The 19,921-nt window shown below is 69.7% G+C and overlaps 2 protein-coding genes across 2 annotated transcripts; both read left to right on the forward strand.

The window, feature by feature from the left end:
- Positions 1 to 10,232: 10,232 nt before the first annotated feature.
- EMIHUDRAFT_60202 (hypothetical protein) lies at positions 10,233 to 10,424 on the forward strand (the record flags this gene model as incomplete). Its single annotated transcript, XM_005768710.1, has 1 exon — positions 10,233 to 10,424. A coding segment is annotated over one exon (192 nt), but the record flags the coding sequence as incomplete, so codon positions are not given.
- A 7,593-nt stretch (positions 10,425 to 18,017) lies between these two features.
- On the forward strand, positions 18,018 to 19,856 carry EMIHUDRAFT_210704 (hypothetical protein; the record flags this gene model as incomplete). Its single annotated transcript, XM_005768711.1, has 7 exons — positions 18,018 to 18,032; positions 18,102 to 18,203; positions 18,388 to 18,475; positions 18,559 to 18,674; positions 18,802 to 18,894; positions 19,181 to 19,336; positions 19,773 to 19,856. The coding sequence occupies 7 exons, from the start codon at positions 18,018 to 18,020 to the stop codon at positions 19,854 to 19,856; spliced, it is 654 nt and encodes a 217-aa protein (XP_005768768.1).
- Between the last annotated feature and the right edge of the window lie 65 nt (positions 19,857 to 19,921).

Raw genomic sequence — 19,921 nt, forward strand, 5'->3', positions numbered from 1 at the left:
CGCTGCCGGCGTCCACGCTGCGCGGTGTCACCTCGCTACAGCTGGGTGGTTGAGCTGCGAGGGCAAGCCTCTCTTCACTGCTCTGGGCTGTCAGCAGGCGTCGACTCGCTTGAGTGGGTGGACGGCGGCGAGGCGCTCGCGTACACGGCGCGCGACGGGCGCGGCCGTCCGGCACGCGCGCTGCTGCACACTATCGGCTCTCACCACACCGAGGCGCCGGCCTACCTCTGCATCTCTCTCTCTCGCCCTTTCCCTTCGACCTCTCCCTCTTCTCTCTCTCCCTCTTCTCTCCCTCTTCTCTCTCTCTCTCTCTCTCTCGCTCGCTCGCTCGCTCGCTTGAGGCGCCAACCCGTCCCGCCAGGACGTGCTGCTGGTGGAGGAGGAGGAGGAGAGCTGCTCTCTCTCCCTCTCGACCACAAAGGACGGCGCGTGGCTCGCCATCTCCTCCCACTCGCGAGACTCGTCCGAGGCGGAGCCGCGGCCGTCATGAGGCGCTCGCAGAGCCAACCGGCAGCCTTCTCGGACACTTCTCGGAGCCCTCCTGCAGGTGCGGCTGCTGCCGGCGACAGAGGCGCGGGGGGCGACGCCGCGCCTCGTCGCACCGCGCGAGGCGGGCGTGCACTATTTCGTGGAAGGGCTCGCGCCAAACTGCCTCCTCGTCATCAGCAGATCTGCACGCGCCGGCGGAGGAAGTGGCGGCGGAGGAAGTGGCGGCGGAGGAAGTGGCGGCGGCCGTGGAGCCGGAGATGGCGGCGGCAGCGGTGGCGGCAGCGTTGGCGGCAGCGTTGGCGGCGGTGCCGCCGGCGGCAGCAGCGGCAGCAGCAGTGGGGGCGAGGGTTGCGGCGGTGAGGGCGGCGGCGGCCTCGGCCTCGCCACCGTCTCCGTGTCGGACCTGCCTTCGGCTCGGTCCTCGTGGCGCCCGCTGCGGCCGCCGCGCGCCGGCTCGCACATCGAGGACGTCGACGTGTACTCTGGCTGGCTCGCCCTCTACGAGCGGAGGAGCTCCGCCAAACTTCGAGCTCCCTCAGCGGGACCTCGGCGGACCCTCTGTGAAGCTCGCCCTCCTCGAGCGTAGGGCGGCGGTCCCGTGCCTCTCCCTCCTCCGCCTCTCGCTGCCGCCGCCCGCCGTCTCCACGGCTTGCAGCGCCGCCCCGCCGGCCGTGCGGAGCGAGGAGCGCGTCCCCTCTGCCGACCGTGCGAAGGGCTGACCGCGACCTCTCCCTGACGCGTCCTGGACCTCTCCCTGACGCGTCCTGGACCTCTCCCTGACACGCTCTGGACACGTCCCTGACGCCCTGGACACGTCCCGCGCAGGAGCCCGTCCCTCTGCCGACGCGCGGCGGGCCGTGCCGCCTGCTGCCGCTGCCGCGAGGCATCGGGCGCTCAGGAGCCCCGCCTCGACTCGGGAGCTGCATCTCTTCACAGCTCCGAGCGCAAACAGGCTTTGGCGCCCAGGAGCTGCACTTCGAGCTGTCGACACTTGCCAAGGCGCAGGCCGTCTACTCGTACTCGCTCGAGGCCCGCAGCTTGTCGCTCCTTCGCGCCGCAGCGCCGCCGCAGCGACCCGCCGCGACGCCGCCACCCGAGCTGCACTCTGAGGCGCGGGGCCTCCCTCGGCTGCACCTCGGCTGCACCTCGGCTGCACCTCGGCTGCACCTCGGCTGCTCCTTGCCGCCGGTGCTGTTCGAGCCAGCCACGGCACGCGCGGCTACTTACTTCCCGCAGGTGCGCTGGGCGCGCGCGGCCGACGGCGCTCGAGTGCCGGTGACGGTGTGCTCCGCCGCCGGACGGCACGGGCGGCCCCGGTGACGCCCCCCCCCCCCTCGCCCTGACACGGCCTGGACCCGCCTCCGGCAGGTGTGCCACGCGAGGGGCCTGCGCCTCACCGGAGGCGCGCCGCTGCTGGTGGCGGTGTACGGCGCGTACGGCGCTTGCCTCCACGCGCAGCACCGGCCCGAGTGGCTGCCGCTGCTGCGGCGCGGCTGGGTGGCGCCGCGCCGGCTCCGTCCGCTCGGGCCGCCAGCCCCGCGAGTCTTCACAGCCCGCACCGTGATCACAGGTGGTCGCGCTCGCTCACGTCCGCGGCGGCGGCGAGCTCGGCCAGGCGTGGCACGACGAGGGTCGGAAGCGCCGCAAGCGCGCGCCCGGCTACTCGCTCGCCCGGCGGAGAGCCCCTCTTCACGGCTCCGAGTGTGAACAGGCGCGCGTCCGCGCTCGACCTCGCGAGCGCGGTACGAGCGCTGCACGAGTGGGGCTACTCGCGTCCCGCGCGCACCGCCGCCGTCGCCGACTCAGCGGGCGGGCTCGCGCTCGGCGGTCTGCTGAACGCGTCGCCCGAGCTGCTCGGCGCGGCGGTGCGAATCAGAGTCGAGAGATAGCCGAGATGCTCGGCGGTGCGGCGCGGCGCTTCTTTCCTTCCCGCGGCCTCGCCTCCCGTGGACGGCGTCGCTTGACGCCCGCGGCGCCGCGCACAGGTGTTGCGCGCGCCCTTCCTCGACCCGCTCGGCGCGATGAGCGACCCGTCGCTGCCGCTCACGCTCGAGGAGCGCGGCAGAGATGTCGCCGAGATGTCGCCGAGGGAGTGGCCGGCCCCTGCACTAGACTTGGGCTGTACCTCGGCTGTACCTCCGTGTACCTCTCCGCTGTACTCTCAGCCGTGCGTCCACCTCTGTGGCTCTCGGCTGAACCTCGGCTGTACTTCGGCTGAACCTCGGCTGTACCTCGGCTGTACCTCGGCTGAACTTCGGCTGAACCTCGGCCTCGGCTGAACCTCGGCTGAACCTCGGCTGTACCCCGCTGTAACTCGGCTGTACCTCGGCTGTATCTCGGCTTTGTAGGAGCGCGGCGAGTGGGGCGACCCCTCCTCCGACCCGGAAGACGCGGCCGCCATCGCCGGCTACGACCCGTACGCGAACCTCGGCCGCGCGCCGCACCCGCTCCCGCCCCTCCTCATCCACGCGTCCGAGGGCGACGTGCGTGTACCGTGCACGCAGTCGCTCCGCTACGTCCAGCGAGCGCGCAGGCTCGCGGCGGCGCCGCAAGGGGGCGACGGAGGGGGAGGACCCGGCGAGGGGAAACCCTGCGGCGGCGGCGGGGGGGGCCCGTTCCTGCTGCGCGTCGCTTCGGTGGGAGGCCACTTTGGCGAGGGCGGCCGCTACCGTAAGCTGGAGCGGCTGTCTACAGAAGCGGCTTTTCTCATACGAACGTTCGCAGAGGGAGAGGCGGGTGGTGGGGGGGAAGGTTAGGTGCAGCGAAGACGGCGTTGCAACTTGCGTGATCTGTGAAACGACGAAGACGGGAGGGAAAACGCGGCCAAACTCTGGACCATTGCGCATGCAGTGGGAAAAAGCGCGGTCTGGAGCTGTGCGGTGTGCGGGCTGGGGGCACGGTGCCCGAGTGCCGAGAAAGGACGTGTAGTGGGAGTCCCAAAAGTTTTTTTCTGCCGTGTCAGCCTTTTCCTGCCCGGCGCCTGTGTCTAGGCGCCTGCGCACCACCTCGTCGTGGCCCACCGCCACGCCGCTTCTGGAGACGCTTTCGGTGGCACGCGACGGGGTGGGGGCGGGGCCGCGTTGTGCTGCACACGGCGAGATGAGCACTTGGAGCACTTGGAGTGCAGTTGGCAGCCTCACATCCAGGGCCGGGGAGCTCAGAAGCGCACCCAGCGGGCCGGATGATCGGGATCGGGTTGCGGGCAAGAGAGCCCTAGCCCCGGGGGTGCGCGTTCGCAGGGAAAGGGCCTTAAAGTAAACACGGGTCTCCGAGGGTTGGACCCGCGTGCCGGGTTTCCCCTTAACTGCAGGACGCCCCCTCTACTCGGAGCTAGTGGACATTACACTGGACACCACGCCCAAACCCGGCGAGAATTCTTTTTTGCGAACACTGTCTCAGAGCGCTGCCCGCCTTTTGATGGCTGGGCGGCGGCTGCGAAGGAGGCGGAGGCGGTCAACCACGTGGCGCTGGCGGCGGAGGTGGTGGCGGGCCGTGGCGGCGGCGGCCCGTGGCGTACTCGCTTGGAGACGGCCAAAGAGGCGCTGGCGGCAAAGAAGGCTCTCGAGGAGGAGGAGAGGGCCGCAGCCGAAGCTGCTCGCGCCGCTGAGACGGCTCGGATCGAGGCGGAGAAGGCGGCGGCGGAGGAGGCGGAGCGGTTGGCTGCGGAGGAGGCTGCGGCCAAGGCACGTCTACGATTCAAAGGTGAAGACGAGTCGCCACTCTCGTCTCACCGTGTGGTGTCGGGCCGCTGTAGGCGGAGCAGGCTGCGGCCGAGGCCGCCGCGGCAGAGGCGGCGAGGGTAGCGGCGGCCGAGGCCGCCGCGGCAGAGGCGGCGAGGGTGGCTGAGGAGGCTGAGGCGGCAGAGGCAGCGGCGGAGAAGATTCACCTCGAGAAGGTGGCGGCGCAAGCGGCTCGCGCGGAGAAGGTTCGGATCGAGGCGGAGAAGGCGGCGGAGGAGCAGGCGGAGGCGGCGAGGCTCAAGGCGGCGCGTGCTGCAAAGAAGGAGGCGGAGGAGAGGCGGAGGATCGAGGAGAAGGAGAAGCGAGAGGAGAAGGCCGCCGCCCGCGCCCGCGCCGTCCGCGAGGCGGCTCACGAGGCGAGACCCCCGGCCATCTCCCCCCCCCACCCCCCGCCCCGCCCCCGATCCCTCACTCTCCGCGTGGTCCTCTCCAAGGAGGCGGTGGCGAAGAAGAAGAAGCAGAAGGAGGAGAAGAAGGAGAAGGCTCGACTAGCGGCCGGGCGGCCTGGCATGGCCAAGGTCCAGCCGCACACGATGACTGCCTCGCCGCAGACCATCAAGGACGGACTCCTGCTGCCGGGCTGCTCGGCGGTGCCGCCCGGGCGCATCGAGAAGCCGCCCAACAAAGAGGTGGCAGTCGCCACTGCACCTGTCGGGCCCTTGGCGCCGGGCAACACCCAATCTCGTCTCACGCTACTGTAGGCGGCGGCAAAGCCTCCCCCAGAGAAGGCTGTCGCCGAGGCCGCACCGACAAAGGCGGCAAAGGTGATGGCGGCGGCGGTGGCGGCGGCAGCAGAGGCGGGCGAAGCCACCACTGAGACTCCGCGCAAGCTCGCCGACAAGCGGCGGCCCAATAAGGAGAATGCGCGCGAGAAGCAGCGGCGCGAGATGGAGGAGGACGCGCTGCTGCAGGATCGGATCCGCGAGGTGGAGGAGGAGAAGCTGCGGCAGCGCATCGAGGCCCACCAGAGCAGCTCGAGCGGCCAGGCGCTTTTCCAGCAAACGCTCACTCCCCTTCTCCCTGTTCCTTCAGGAAGCGGCAAAGGAGAAGGCTCAGCTGGCGGAGGCCAAGGAGAAGGCTCGGCTCGCGGCGGACACGACCAAGCTCACCAAGGTGGCCGCCTCGCCGCCGCCGCAGCCGGGGCCGCGGCAGCCTAAACCGCGGCAGCCAGTCATGGCGGAGCCTTGCGTCACCCACGCGCCTCCCGGGCTCGTCAAGCAGAGCGAGGTGTTCGAGGAGGAGCTGCAAGAGATGGTCCGTGATGGAGACGTCGACGCCGTCGAGGGGTTCCTCGATGCCGGCCTTGACGTGAGCGCGCCGCAGGACACGGACGGGCGGACGCTGCTGTTCCACGCGTGCTTAAGCAACCAGCCCGCCATGGCCAAGCTCCTTCTGCAGCGCGGCGCGGTCGTCGACTTCGAGTCGCTGAATGTGGCTGCGGTGCGCCTTCGCCCGGCTCTCGTCCGCCTGCTTCTGGACCCGAAATGGGAGGTGGATTTCGAGGTTGTTGACGCGGCCTTGATCAACGTCGAGCGCATGACTGGCGGCAAGATCCAGGAGGGCCCGATTTCACCATCCAAGCCAGAGGCGTACGATGTGCTCCTCGCCTTCCGTGAGGCGGGCTTCTGCCGAGAGAAGGGGTTCGTCCTCTTCCGCTCTGCTATGGAGTTCACGCAAGCGGGCGCTCCCCCCTCTGTGGTCGAAATGTGGCCTCTGCCTCCGCGAGCGAGGCTACGGCGTGAGCAGCGTCTCATTCCATCTCGACCGTGAACAGGTACCTCGATGCCGGCCTGGACGTCAACGTGTCGGTGCCGGTCGCGGAGCACAACATGACGCTGCTGACGCTCGCGTGCACGAATGGCAACGCCGAGGTGGCATCGCTGCTGCTGAGCCGGGGAGCGGCGGTCGAGTCCAGCGCTTTGTACCGCGCTGTGGCGGGCAGGCACGCGGACGTGGTCCGCGTGCTTCTCGCAGCGGGGCCGAGTCGAAAGTACATCGATGAGGCGTCGCACATAGCCGGATGCGTGGCGGAGGACCGTAAGCTCTACCACTGCGATGTGCTCCAGGCATTCCTCGAGGCGGGCTACCTCTGCTTCTACTCAGCCAGAGCAGTCACCGCCGCCGAAGCCGACCCAGAAGTGGTCGAGGCGTACCTCAACGCCGGCGGCGACGTCAATTACTCAGTTGTGGCCGGCAAGCACAAGCTTACGCTTCTCATGCTCGCGTGTAGCAGCGGTAACCTCGCGGTGGCGCGCACGTTGCTTCGCCGCGGCGCGGCGGCCGACCGGAGGGCCAGCAACGGCAACAGCGCCCTGAGGATGGCTCTCACAGTTGAGCCTATGCCCAGAATCGACGGCCGCGAGGTCCGCATCCAGCCCCAGCAGCGCGTCGACATCGTGCGCGAGCTCATCGAGTACGGTGCGGCGAGCGGCGATGACCTCGGCAGAGTGCTGTCTGAGGCCGAGCAGCGGCGGAAGCGCGCCAAGGTGAAGGCGACGATGAAGCTGGAGTCCGAGATCGTGGAGCTCCTCGTCCACGCAAAGCGCGACAAGAGCCTCCTCTTCCAGGCGGTGCACGCGGGCGACGGCGCCATCGTCGACATGTACTTGGACTCGTCGCACTGGCCTGTGGATGCGCCGCGCGGCGAGGACGGGATGTCGCTGCTGATGCTTGCCGGAAGCTCTGGCCACGCGCACCTTGTCGAGGCGCTGCTGGGGCGCGGCGCCGCTGTCGACCTCAAGGACAAGAGGGGCAGGAGCGCGCTGATGCTCGCCGCGTCGTCCGAGACGGCCGATGCGCTGCTCAAGGCCCGCGCGCAGATCGACCTCGTCGACGGCGATGGCCGCACCTCGCTGATGCTGGCCGCTCAGCAAGGCCACCAAGACGTCGTTGACACGCTGCTCGCCGCCGGCGCGACCTTCGCGCTGCGAGACGCGAACGGGCTCACGGCGCCTCAGCTGGCCAAGCAGGCGGGCCACTCTCGAGTCGTCGACGCCTTCAAGTCGCACATCGCTCGCGCGCTTCCGCGCCCAACGCCGGCCGACGCCACGCCGCCAGTGCCGCTGACAGCGGTGACGGCGTTGCGCACTGACGAGCAGGAGGAGGAGGAGGAGGTGGCGGCGGCGGCGGCGGCGGCGGCGGCGGCGGCGGCGGCGGAGCAGGTTCGCGTCGAGCAGGAAGCAGCAGAGGCGGCGGCGGCAAAAAAGGCTCTCGAGGAGCATGCCGCGGAGGTGTCGAGGGCGGAGGTGGCGGCGGCTGCGGAGGCGGCGGAGGCGGTCAACCACGCGGCGCTGGCGGCGGAGGTGGCGGCGGGCCGTGGCGGCGGAGGCGGAGACGGAGACGGCGGCGGAGACGGAGGAGGAGGGGGAGGCGGAGGAGGAGGAGGAGGAGGAGGAGGAGGAGGAGGAGCTGGAGCAGCAGCAGCAGCAGCAGCAGCAGCAGCAGGAGGGGCCGATGGAGCGCTTCGCCGTCGAGCGCCTCGCAGGCGAACGCCTCGCCGTGCTCGCGCGGGCGGAAGACGCGATCGAGCAGGCGCGGCTCTGCGAGCGGGCGGTGTGGACCAAGGAGAAGGGCCACGCCGAGTGCATCCAGGCAGCTGAGCGAGGCGAGGAGGCGGCGGTGCTGGCCTGGCTCGACGGCGGCGGGCGGGTCGATCAGACGTTCGAGTGCGTCTTTTCGGACGGCTTTCTGAGCGGCGTGACGCTGCTGATGCTCGCTATGATGAAGGGTCACGAGGGGCTGGCCGAGGCGCTGCTCCAGCGCGGCGCGGATCTCTCGTTGCAGACCAGCGACGGCACCACCGCGCTGAGTTTTGCCGCCGTGAATGGCCACGAGGGGCTGGCCGAGGCGCTGCTCCAGCGCGGTGTGGATGTCTCGTTGCAGAGCAGCAACAGCGGCACCGCGCTGATGCTCGCCGCCGGGAATGGCCACGAGAAGCTGGTCGAGTTGGCGTTGCGGCACGGCGCGGCGATCGACCAGCAGTCCGACACCGGCGACACCGCGCTGATTCGCGCCGCCGCGTACGGCCACCTCGCCGCCCTCCTCTGCTTGCTGCGGGGGGGCGCAGACGTGACGCTGCGCACTGCGGCTGGCAAGACCGCGCTGCAGTGGGCCAAGGGGCAGGGCCACACCGAGTGCGTGCGCGCCCTCGCGGAGCATGCGGCGGCCGAGAAGGCGGCGGAGAAGGCGGCGGCGGAGGCGGCGTGGGCCGCGGGAGCGGCGGAGAGGGCGGCGCAGAGGGCGGCGGAGGAGAAGGAGGCGGCGCGGCACGCCGAGGAGCTGCTGGCGGAGGTCGAGGCGGAGAAGAAGCGCGCCACGGGCAAGAAGGGCAAGAAGAAGAAGAAGAAGGGCGGCGGGGCGGGCGGGGCGGGGCCGTCGCAGGAGCCCGGGCAGGCGGCAGCGGAGGCAGTGGTGGCGGTAAAGGACGCGATCGAGCAGGCCAATGCCGTCCAAGAGGCAGCGGGACGGAGCAAGGCACCGTCGGCCGAGGCAGGCGGCGCAGGCGGGGCGGTGGGTGCGAGTGCTGCGGCCTCTGCTTCGAGCGGCGAGGGTGGCGCGGAGGCTGAGCCGAGCAGCGGGGCGATACCAGAGGAGGTTGTGGACGCGGCTTGGCGAGGCGAGGAGGCGGCGGTGCTGATTTGGCTCGACGGAGGCGGGCGGGTCAACGCAACGTACGAGTTCGTCTTTTTGAACAGCACTGTGAGCGGCATGACGCTGCTGATGCTCGCTATGACGGGTGGCCACGAGGGGCTGGCGACGGCGCTGCTCCAGCGCGGTGCGGATGTCTTGTTGCAGAACAGCAATGGCGGCACCGCGCTGATGCTCGCCGCCGCGTACGGCTTCGAGAAGCTGGTCGAGATGGCGTTGCGGCACGGCGCGGCGATCGACCAGCAGTGCAACACCGGCAGCACCGCGCTGATTCTCGCCGCTTTCTACGGCCACCTCGCCGCCCTCCTCTGCTTGCTGCGGGCGGGCGCAGACGTGACGCTGCGCACTGCGGCTGGCAAGACCGCGCTGCAGTGGGCCAAGCACAAGGGCCACACCGAGTGCGTGCGCGCCCTCGAGGAGCATGCGGCGGCCGAGAAGGCGGCGGAGAAGGCGGCGGAGGAGGCGGCGTGGGCAGCGGGAGCGGCGGAGAGGGCGGCGCAGAGGGCGGTGGAGGAGAAGGAGGCGGCGCGGCACGCGGAGGAGCTGCTGGTGGAGGTCGAGGCGGAGAAGAAGCGCGCCACGGGCAAGAAGGGCAAGAAGAAGAAGAAGGGCGGTGGGGCGGGCGGGGCGGGGCCGTCGCAGGAGCCCGAGGAGGTTGCCGAGGCGCCGTCGGAGGCAGACGCAGCCGAGGCGGCGAAGAAGGCCGAGGAGGCGAGGCCTCTCCAGCTTCTTGAGACGCTCACCGAGGAGAGGATGCGGCTCGGCATCACGGCGGAGAGCCAGGCAGGGGCGTCGGCAGCTGTGGCAGCCGAGGTGGCGCGCTTGGACGCTGAGGCGAAGGCGGAGGCGGCGGATCTGGCGGCAGAAGCGGAGGAGCAGCAAGCGGTGGCGGCCGAGGCGGCGCAGGTGGCGGCAGAGGAGACGCAGGCGGAGGCCAGGGCGGCGCTGTCGGAGGCCCGTGCGGTGTTTGAGGAGGCGGCGGCAGCGCTGGAGGAGGCGGCGGCGGCGATGGGCGCAGCCGAGTCGGCTGTTGAGGGGGGCGAGACGGCGATTGAGGAGGCGATGGCCGCTGCAGAGGCACGGCGCGCTGCTGCAGCCGCCGCGAGGGCCAGGGCGGCTGCCGCTAGGATGGCGGCGGCTGCAGCGGGGCAGGCAGCGGCGCAGGCGGTGCAGGCTGCGGCAGAGGAGGAGGAAGCGGCGGCTGCGCTAGCGGCACGAGCGGAGGACGAGGCTGAGCTGGCTGCGGCGCTCGAAGAGAGCGCGAGGCTGGAGGACGAGGCGAGGCGAGGGGCGGACGGGGCGTCGGGCTCCGCGCTGCCGGACGCAGCTCAGTCCCCCGAGCCGGCCGCGGAGAGCGAGGTGCCGCCCGAGCTGCAGTGCCCGCTCTCCTTCGACGTGATGACGGACCCGGTGATCTGCGCCTCGGGCCAAACCTACGAGCGGTCGGCCATCGAGAAGTGGTTCGCGAGGGGCAACCGGACCGACCCGATGAGCGGCGCGGTGCTCGAGCACACGCAGCTGGTGCCGAACGTGCTCGTCCGCAGCATGTGCCGCCGGTATGCGTCGGCGTGAAAGAGTCGGAAGATGTACGGGGCGAGGGACCGACCCCGAGACGTGCGGGAACGGCGTGTTCGTTGTGCAGGGAGAGTTGTGTTGGAGTGTGAACTGAACACCACCCACGCCCATGCGCGCAACAGTGTGTGAAGAGAGACGCGCCCGTTGTGAGCTGTGAGGGTCGGCCCGCAGGCAGATGCACCGCCGGTGTGAGCTGTGAGGGCCTAGCCGGCCGCCCCGGTGCATCCGTGGGGAGCGGTATCTTTTGCATCTCGGAGATCTTTGAGCCCGCTCTTGCGGCTCGCCCGAGGACTCGCGGAGTTCGGGGCCAGGGGCCGGCCAGGCCCAGCCAATTCTCGGTCAGGCGTTCCGGGATGCAGGAAAAAATGTTCGCGGCGGTCTGGAGGCGGCCCAGCGGTGCGGTCTGCGGTCTGCGGACCCCCAGCGGACCCGTTGGCACGGCCAGCGCGCGGGGGGCACCCACGCGACACCCCCGCCTCACTAGTGCCCTTCCTCTGGGCGTGAAAAGCGAGCTCGCCGTCAGACGAGCAGCGCACCGCCAGACGGAGGCGCACGAGCGCTCGGAGGCCGCCCGACACGACTCACACATGCCTGCGTTGGGCCCGCGCAGCCGGAGTATTTTTCCGGGCTGATGGCCATGCAGGGCAGGGCGTCGCATCGAACCCCAAGGAAGGAAGGAAGAAAGGCAGAACCACACTGACTGGGATTGTGTGTATGCAGGTCCGACCGGTGGGCACCGCCTGCGCTCGGCACCGGGCACCGCCTCGTTACGACAAAATGCGCCTGCTGGCGCGGACCCTCAAGCTCACAGCTCTCAACAACCGCTGGAGCACTCGATGTCGTTTCTGGCGGGCCTGCCAGAACAGAGACGGCGTTGCCACTTGCGTGATCTGTCTGTGAACGCACAGCGCCATAACGTATTTTCTTCTCAATAACGGTCTGTGAAGTGACAAGAAGGGGGGGAACGCGGCCAAAGACGGCGGACCCTCACAGCTCACCGGCTAATCGCACTTGCTTGGGCGCTACAACTGTCATTTTTGGCGCGCTATTTCCATCTCGCGCAAGCGTTTTCTCATGCGGCGCCATCCACTCCAACTTCAAGACGACAGCCGAGAGAGCTCAGCAAGCATGAGTCGCAGCGCCCCCCTGGACGACAAGATGCGCCGCGCGCTCGAGCTGTGGGAAAAGATTACGGACGAGCGGCTGCGCGGCAGCGTCGCCCGCGCCATTAGCGCCAATGACTTTGACCTCGCGCTCAGCCTGGCAGAGGCGCGCCGGCCGTCCGCGGGAGTCAGCAACGGCCTCGCGGCGGTCGCGGAGGAGGACGGCGACGAGGAGGCGGAGGCGGCCAACGGCACATACCGTCAGGCGGCTCCGCCGGCCGATGCTTGGGCGTGCAGCGCCTGCTCGTTCGAGAACCACGGCGGCACGCACTGTGCAATGTGTGGCACGCAGCGCGCCGGCGCTCCGGGCCGCTCGCGCGGCGCCGCCACGCTGCGCGGGATGGCGTCCACCCCCGGCACCTCCGGCCGCCGCGCCGGCATCGTCGGCGGCGGCTTGGTTGCAGTGGCGGAGGACGCCGGCCTGGTCTTCGAGGAGGAGGGCGAGGAGGAGGAGGGCGAGGAGGAGGACGACGATGACCAGATGCTGGCCGACCTCGGGATGACGCCGCGCGGGCACAACATGCCGCCCGCCAACTCGCACACCATCCTCGTGATCGACAACTCGGCGTCCATGAAGCAGCGTGACGTCAAGAACACCGACAAGCGCGCGCCCGCAGACGTGCGGCGCCGGCGCGGCGGGCAGGCGCGCTGCGAAGCGACGCCCGTCACACGGAGCGGCGTGAACAGGCGCCGCTGATGCGGCGGTGCGACGCGCTGACGGCGACGCTGACGCAGCACTTTTTCGAGGCGCAGCAGATCGACGGCGCCAACCGGCTTGACCTCGTCTCGTGCGCGCAGAGGGAGGGGCAGGAGCTTTCTCTGAAGCTTCTCGGAGCCGTCTCTAGGCTCGACCTCATCTCGTGCGTCCGGATGGAGGAGGGGCAGGCGGGGACATGCCCCCTCCCCCTCCCCTCCCCCCTGCCTCTCCCTCCCCTCCTCTCCTCTCCTCGCCTCCCTCTCCCTCCCCTCTTCTCCCGTCCTCTCCTCTCCTCCCGTCCTCTCCCTCGCCTCCTCTCCTCCCAGCCTCCCCGCCCCACCTCTCCTCTTCCTCCCACCTGGCAGGCAAAGGTGCTCTGCGCGCTGACGCCCTTCCCCGAGGCGCGCGCGCAGCTGCTCGCCCCGCCGTCGAGCGCGCAGGGCGGACAGGCAACGATCACAGCTCAGCTCGGCTCGGCTTCCCCTCGGCTTCCCCTCGGCTTCCCCTCGGCTTCCCCTCGGCTCGGCTCGGCTCGCCTCGGCTTCCCCTCGGCTCGCCTCGTCTCGCCTCGGCTCCATCGCGCCCTCCCCCCCCTCGTCGGATCTCGACGCAGGCGACTCTCAAGGCCGGGCCGCGCGGCGAGGGCTTCTACCTCGCGGTGCTCGAAAAGGTGTACGGACTCGGCGTCGCCGCACATGTTGTGATTAGTTGTTTAATTAACTAATTATTGATGAAGGTGTACGGCCTTGGCGTCGCCGCGCGCAAGAAGATCGTGCAGAACGCCTGCACCACGGTGCTCTTCTTCTCGGACGGCACACAGCCCCCCGCCAGCGGGGGGAGCGAGCAGCCGCACTGGAACCGCCTGCCCCCCCCCACCCCTCCCGCATGTCCTCTCCCTAGGTCGCCCCTCGGACCCGATGGAGAGGGTCGTGGTGGCGGCCGGCCACTCAGTCACGCGGCGGCGCGAGGCGGACTACGCCACGTGGATCAGCGACTCTCTCATCCCAAAGGCGTGCGACCACGTCTGGAACTTGTGGCTCGCGTTGGGCGCCGACCGGCGGCGGCTGCAGTTCCACTGCGTCGGCTTTGGCAACAGTCCCGGCGACTTCGACGTCCTGCGCCGGCTGGCGAGCCGGATCCCGGACGGCGCAGGACACTTCAACAACACGCGGCTCGACTTGTGCCCGCTGCGGTCCTCCGCCGCCTCCCTCCCCTCCGCTGCCTCTGAGCCCCGCCCGGAGCCTTCTCCTCTAGGTACCAGCTGCAGTCGTCCATCGTCTCCTTCTCCACGTCGCTGACGTCGACGCGCACCGCGACCGCGTCCACCAAGCGGCGGCGCGAGCTGCGGACGGTGCACATGAAGCAGTTCGAGTCGCGCTTCACAAAGTACTACAAGGCCAAGATCTACGAGTCCCCCGAGCCGGGCCTCTTCGGCGCCCGGGCGACACAGATCGGGGAGGTCGACGTCGAGATCGCCGACGGGGCCTTTGAGTCGGGCGGCGAGCGAAACGTCTTCATGATGCGCTTCCTGCGCCGCACGGAGCTCTTCCAGACGGTGCCGGACGCGCAGGGGCGGCAGCAGCAGTTCAAGACGTTCGAGGCGGAGGCCCGACGGAGGGGTGACCTCGAGGTACCTGGGGAGGTGGGTGACCCTCCGCCCTGTGATGAGTTAGGCCGAGGCGTCGGAGGAGTGGGTCGTCAAGGAAGACAAGCACGCAAAGATCTCCGACAACAACGACCTCGAGTTCCATGACAAGTCGCTCGTGACGCAGGTACTTGACCTAATTAATCGCTAATTAATAGTTAATTAATAGTCAATGACAAGTCGCTCGTGACGCAGCGGACCGCCGCGGTGCTCGCCGAGAAGTTCAACGAGCTCTGCGAGGAGAAGAGCCTCTCCGTCCCAAAGGTCAAGTACCGTGGATGCCTTCCCTCCTCGTCATTAACTATTGATTAACGATTAATTAACTATTACTTAGGTCAAGTACCTGGATGCATTCCTCCTCGTCACGACCCAACCCACTCGCCGCCAGGCGTGCCATCCTCCCGCCTCCCCCCCTCCCTCCCCCCCCTCCCTCTCCTCCCTCCCTCTCCTCCCTCCTCACCGCCGCCTCTCTCACCCCTGCCGCCGCTCTCACTCTGCCCACCCTCGCCCACCAGTTCTTCGCCGAGCGAAAGCTGGAGACAACCTTCCAAAAGTGGAACACAAACAACGGCACGTCTAGCCCGGCCCGCCCCCACCGCCGAGCAGTCCCCGAACCCTCTCGGAACCTTCTCGGAACCTTCCAGGCACCGTCGTCAAGTCGGTCCGCCCGGCGCCACCGCCGCCTCCTCCGCCTGCCGGCGCCGACGCCGACGGCTGGAGCGCCGTCGGCGGCGCGCGTCGTCCCGGCGGCGACGCGTCGTGGGCGGGTTCGGCGGAGTACCCCGCTGAGGAGTGGGAGCTGACGGACAAGGTTCGGACGGAGCACGTGCCCCAGGCCTTTTCTCACTGGACGATGGAGGGGGACGGGATCGACTGGGCATACATGGATGAGGAGACTGGCGAGGAGAGGGCGGCCAAGCTGCTCGTCTGCGACATCCAGGGCTGCTACGTCGGCGAGCGGTACGAGTTCCAGCTCAACGACCCCGTCATCCACTCCCAGGCGGGCGAGTCTGGCTGTGGTGACTGCGGTGGCTGTTGCTGTGATTCGACCCCGTCCTCCTCGCCCAGGCGGGCGAGCGGTGCATGTTTGGGCTGACGGACCACGGCACCAGCGGCATCATGCTCTTCATGAAGTCGCACATCTGCAACCCGCTCTGCCGGCAGCTCGGCCTGCTCAACAACTCCCTCTTCGAGGAGGAGAAGACGGCCGCCCTCTTCCGCTCCTCGCGCAAGACATCCGACCTCACGGTGCAGAAGGTGCACCCCCGCCCCCCGCGCGGACTCCCCGCCCGCCTCGGAGCCGCCTCGGAGCCGCCTCGGAGCCGCACGCAGGTGAACCACTTGCGCGAGCGGCAGCTGCAGCGAGCCATCCGGACGCGCGAGCTGCAGCAGGCGCTCCCGCCCTGCCTCCCTGCCTCCCTCCCACCCGCCCGCCCACCCGCCCGCCCGCCCGCCCGCCCGCCCGCGCGCGCGCGCGAGAGAGAGGGAGAGCGGGGGAGGGCGGGGGAGAGCGGGGGAGAGCGGAGGAGGGAGGCGGGACCGCGGCTCAGCGCGAGAAGGGGAGGTAGACGAGGAAGCGTATGCATGTACACAGGCGAGGAAGCACGGCGTGCAGGAGCGCAACCACGACGGAAAGCTGCGCCACGTCGGGCCGAACGGGGTCGTCTACGCCACCGACGAGTCGGGCAAGATTGGAATCACTGCCTTCCGGCGCGAGCCCGAAGAGGCGTCCCAGGGGCCGTCGCCGGCGCCGGCGCGCCCCCTCGTGCCGTCGCCGCCGCCAACGGCGTCGCCGCCGACCTCGTCGCCGCCCGCCACGTCGACCACGCCCCCGCCCCCGCCCGCTCTTGCGAAGCCGTCCAAGCTCGAGGCGCTGCTGGCGAGCAAGCTGCCTGACAAGGTCAAGTACATCCGCAGTGCGCTCGGCATGGAGGACGACCCCTCCAAAAAGGTTTTCGAGACCCGCCGAGACCCGCCGAGACCCGCCGAGACCCGCCGCTCGAGACTCGCCGCCACCGCCTCATCACACCCTCGTCGCACCCCCTCCCCACCCCCGCTCCGCAGATGGCCATCAAGTCGACAGTCGACGAGGCGATGGAGCTGGTCGGCCTCCTTCTAGGCACCTTCTAGGCACCTTCTAGGAACCTTCTAGGAACCCTCTAGGCGATGGAGCTGGTCGGCCTCCCAGACATCCCGAGCCTCGGACTCATCAAGCAGGTCGACAGGCTGGTCGAGGCTCTCTGCGGCGAGGACGAGGAGGAGGGCGGCGGCGCGGCCGGCGGCAGCGAGGCGGGCAGCTCCTCCGCCCCTCCGCCCGCGCCGCCCGCGCCGCCGTCGGCGCCGCTCGAGTCGGACGGTGCGGAGGAGGCGTGGGACACGGGCGACGACGCCGGTCCTCACGTCAAGTCCTTCGCCGAGTTCGCCGCGGGGTGCCGCTCCTAGACAGCTCCGAGACCGCAGCTCCGAGACAGCTCCGAGACCGCTGTAGGCCCCCCACACGCTTCTCTTGCAAGCAGGTACCCGCCCGAGCAGCTCGAGGGCGACACGCTGCGGCTCTACAACCAGTACCGCATGGCCCTGGAGGCGGTTCAGCGCAGAGCGCCCGCCTCGGCAGCCGCCGCCCCCGAGGCGCCGCCGCCGCCTCCGCCCGCGCTGGACGCGTACGAGCAGGGCCGCGAGAGGATCATCATTCGACGCGTGGGCGCGGAGCGCGGGGCGAGGGGCGGTCCGTCGCGCAGCTACGTGCGCACCTCTTAGCGCCACACAGCTGAGACCGCCCAAGGGCTTGCGAGATGACCCGAGATCGGCCGAGGGTAGGTGCGCACGTTTGGCGCCGGAGAGCAAGGGGCGGACGACGAGGACGACGAGGACGACGAGGACGAGGGGGAGGCGGCGGAGAAGGAGGAGGCGTCGGAGGCGCGCGGGTCGGGCGAGTCGGCCGCCGCGGCGCGCGCGCGCAAGCTCGCCGACAAGCGGCGGCGCAAGAAGGAGAATGCGCGCGAGAAGCAGCGGCGCGCGTTGGAGGAGGACGCGCTGCTGCAGGATCGGATCCGCGAGGTGGAGGAGGAGAAGCTGCGGCAGCGCATCGAGGCCCACCAGAGTTCTGGCCAGATGATCCGCAGCGCAGCGGACACGGTCTCCACCGTGGCCGGCGCGACCGTCAACGCCGCGAGCAGCTTGTTTGGCATGGCCGCAACTGGGATGGCCGGGGGCGTGTACGGCCTCTCCTCGCTGGCTCAGACGGCGGGCAATTTGCCGGACCATTTGCGGTACAGCAGCGAGAGGAGGAAGCGGGAGGAGCAGGCGAGACGATATCCAGTGGACAAAGGTGGAGAGGAGGGCCTTGCCTGAAGCTTCTCGGACCCTCCCATAGGCGAAGCTGCTTCAGTGGGCAAAGGAGGAGAAGCGGCGCGTCGGGCAGGGCTTTGGCCGCGACTTGCGCCTCTGAGGGCTCTGGTGGCTGCCCATGTGTACGCGAGGGTCTGGGGAGAGGTCGGGGGGGGGGGGGGGAGTGGGGGGGAAGCTGTTTGCGCTGCGCGCGCTCTGGCGCCGAAGCGTGCAACCTCACGGTGCCGGTGGCATGCCCCTTGCTTTTCGGGTCAGTGCTGGGGCTGAAGCGGTTGCCATAGCTAGAGAGCCGCAGTGGGAGAGAGCGGGGTTGCAGAGGAGTCACGGTGTGGCGCGAGACCTTGGAGGTCTGGTGGGAGGTGGGAGTGTTTGCCTTTCGCGCCACACGCGATGAAAACGAAAGAACGCAGCGAGGCCGGCGAGAGGTGATCACACATCATTGCGCACACCGCTTCTAATCGTCGGAGCCCGCCCCCCCCGCGCCCCGTTTTCACCGCCAACCACACGCAACACGAACACCGGTCGATCTCGTCTCTCTCCCGCGATCATTTGCCGCCAAGTCATATCGTTGCTCTCAGGTCCACTCTCTCTTCGAACACTTGTACCTCCACGGATAATGCGTGCGCTGGGTTCCCTCTCGCAGGGTAAAAAGGCGGAAATTATTCTTTTTCCGAGCGCGCTCTGACTAACCGTCGCCGGGCTGGACTCGTGCGATGGCCGAGACAGCGGTCCGCGCACGCAGCGGTCCGCTCGCTATCCCAGCCCGCCGCCGAGCCGCGGCCTTCCCTCCGCGCCAGGCGGAGGTCGTCAACCGCGTCGACGAGGAGATGCGCGCCGAGATGATCGAGTGCCAGGCCTGCCCTCCGCCGCCTCCAATCCACACCGCCCCCCGCGTCTCCGTCCGGCGTCGCACCACTCGCAATCGCGCCGTTTGCTGCGGCCTCCTCGGCTCTAGACCTCTCACCGGCGCAGCAGCGCCGCCACGCCAGCGCCCTCGCCGTCGCCCGTCGCCCTCGCCACTAGACACGCAGCCCTCGGCGTCGTATATGCCTTTGCGACGCCGCCGCCGCCTGCCCGCGCTAGGCGCAGCTCCGGCGCTGGACCACCGAGCAGAAGCACATCGTCGACTCCCTCACGCTCGACGCGCAACGCACGCTCGAGGGCGATAAGGGTGCGCCCTCCCTCCTCCTCCTCCCCTCCTCCTCCTCCCCTCCTCTCCTCTCCTCCTCCACCCTCCTCCCACGCCGCGCGCAGAGAACCTCGCCAGCAAGAAGGAGGAGCTCAGCGCGGCGCTGGCGGCCGGCGACGCGCTGCGGCAGAGCTCGGAGGAGGAGCGGAGCAGGGCGGAGCAGCTGCGGCAGGAGCTGGAGGTGCACACCTCGAGACAGCGGGAGATTGCGGGAGATCGCGGGAGGTTGCGCCGACGAGGCGCCGCTCTCTCCGCTGCCCCTCGGCTGCGCCTCGGCTGCACCTCTGCGACTCTACCTCCCGCGGCAGGTGCTCAGCTCGCAGGAGGCGCTGCTGCCCGCGGAGCACGCGAAGCTGAGCAAGAGCCTCGAGGGGCAGCGAAGAGCGAGAGACCCGCCGAGAGTAGTCGCCGAGATTCGCCGAGATTGAGAGCAAGAGCGTCGACCGGGCGGCGGCTGCGCACGGGCGAGATCTCGGCGAGATCTCCATCTCGGATCCTCTCCGCTGTAGGCAGCGGCAGCTCATGGCGGAGCGAGAGGCGGCACTGCAGCAGTCGCAGGCGGCCGCCTCTCCCTGCACACGGCGGAGAGGCGGGAGATGGGCCCTCGCCCTTGCCCCGCCGCTGCTTCCTCCGCCGGCCTCTCTCTCTCCCCTCCCCTGCAGCGGATTGCTGGCCGGTGCCCCGCAGGCAGGCAAGGAGTCCAAGCTCGCCGAGCTGCAAAAGGGGTGCGCCATGTACAAGCAGCTGCTCGCACTCGACTTCGAGCGCGTCGGAGGCGAGACGCAGCAGAGAGGCGGCAGAGGGGCGGCAGAGAGGCCGCAGAGAGGCGGCAGAGGGGCGGCAGTTAGCGGCAGAGGGGCGGCAGAGAGGCGGCAGTTAGCGGCAGAGGGGCCGACTGCCGGGACTCCTGGGGAGATTTCCTTTCCCTTCCCTTCCTTTCCTTTCAGAAAAAAAGAGGGGTTGGGGTTTTTCTTGGCCAAAATTGGGGGGGGCCTTTCCCCTTCGGGCCCTTTCCGGGCCTTCCCAAAGGGGAGGGGGGGTGAGCCTGCCCCCGGGGGCCCATAGGGGGGGGTTCCCTGGGGGGCCTTTTCCTTCTTGGTTTTGGGGGGGGGGGGCGACCGTTTCCCCATTGAACAGTGGGAGCCGGGGGGGCGGGAAGCACAACCCGCCTCCCCCCCTGCCCCTTTTTGGTTCCACTTTTTTTCGGGGGGCCGTCCCTTTTTTTTACCAGGCCCCCCCCCCCCCCCCCCCTTCTGTCAAGGTGCCGGCGCTGCCGCAGCTGGTCGAGAGCCTCAACCAGACCAACGACTTCTCGGTCTTTGTGCGCACGCTGCGCGCCGAGTTCAAGCGGCTCTGCGCCTGAGGGGGAGGCAGCGCGAGGGCACGGCGCGGGGCGGAGCGTGGCGCCTCGGGCATGTTCCAAAGTTC

The sequence above is a fragment of the Emiliania huxleyi genome (assembly GCF_000372725.1).
Source record: "Emiliania huxleyi CCMP1516 unplaced genomic scaffold EMIHUscaffold_45, whole genome shotgun sequence".
In the NCBI taxonomy this organism is placed as follows: Eukaryota; Haptophyta; order Isochrysidales; family Noelaerhabdaceae; genus Emiliania; species Emiliania huxleyi.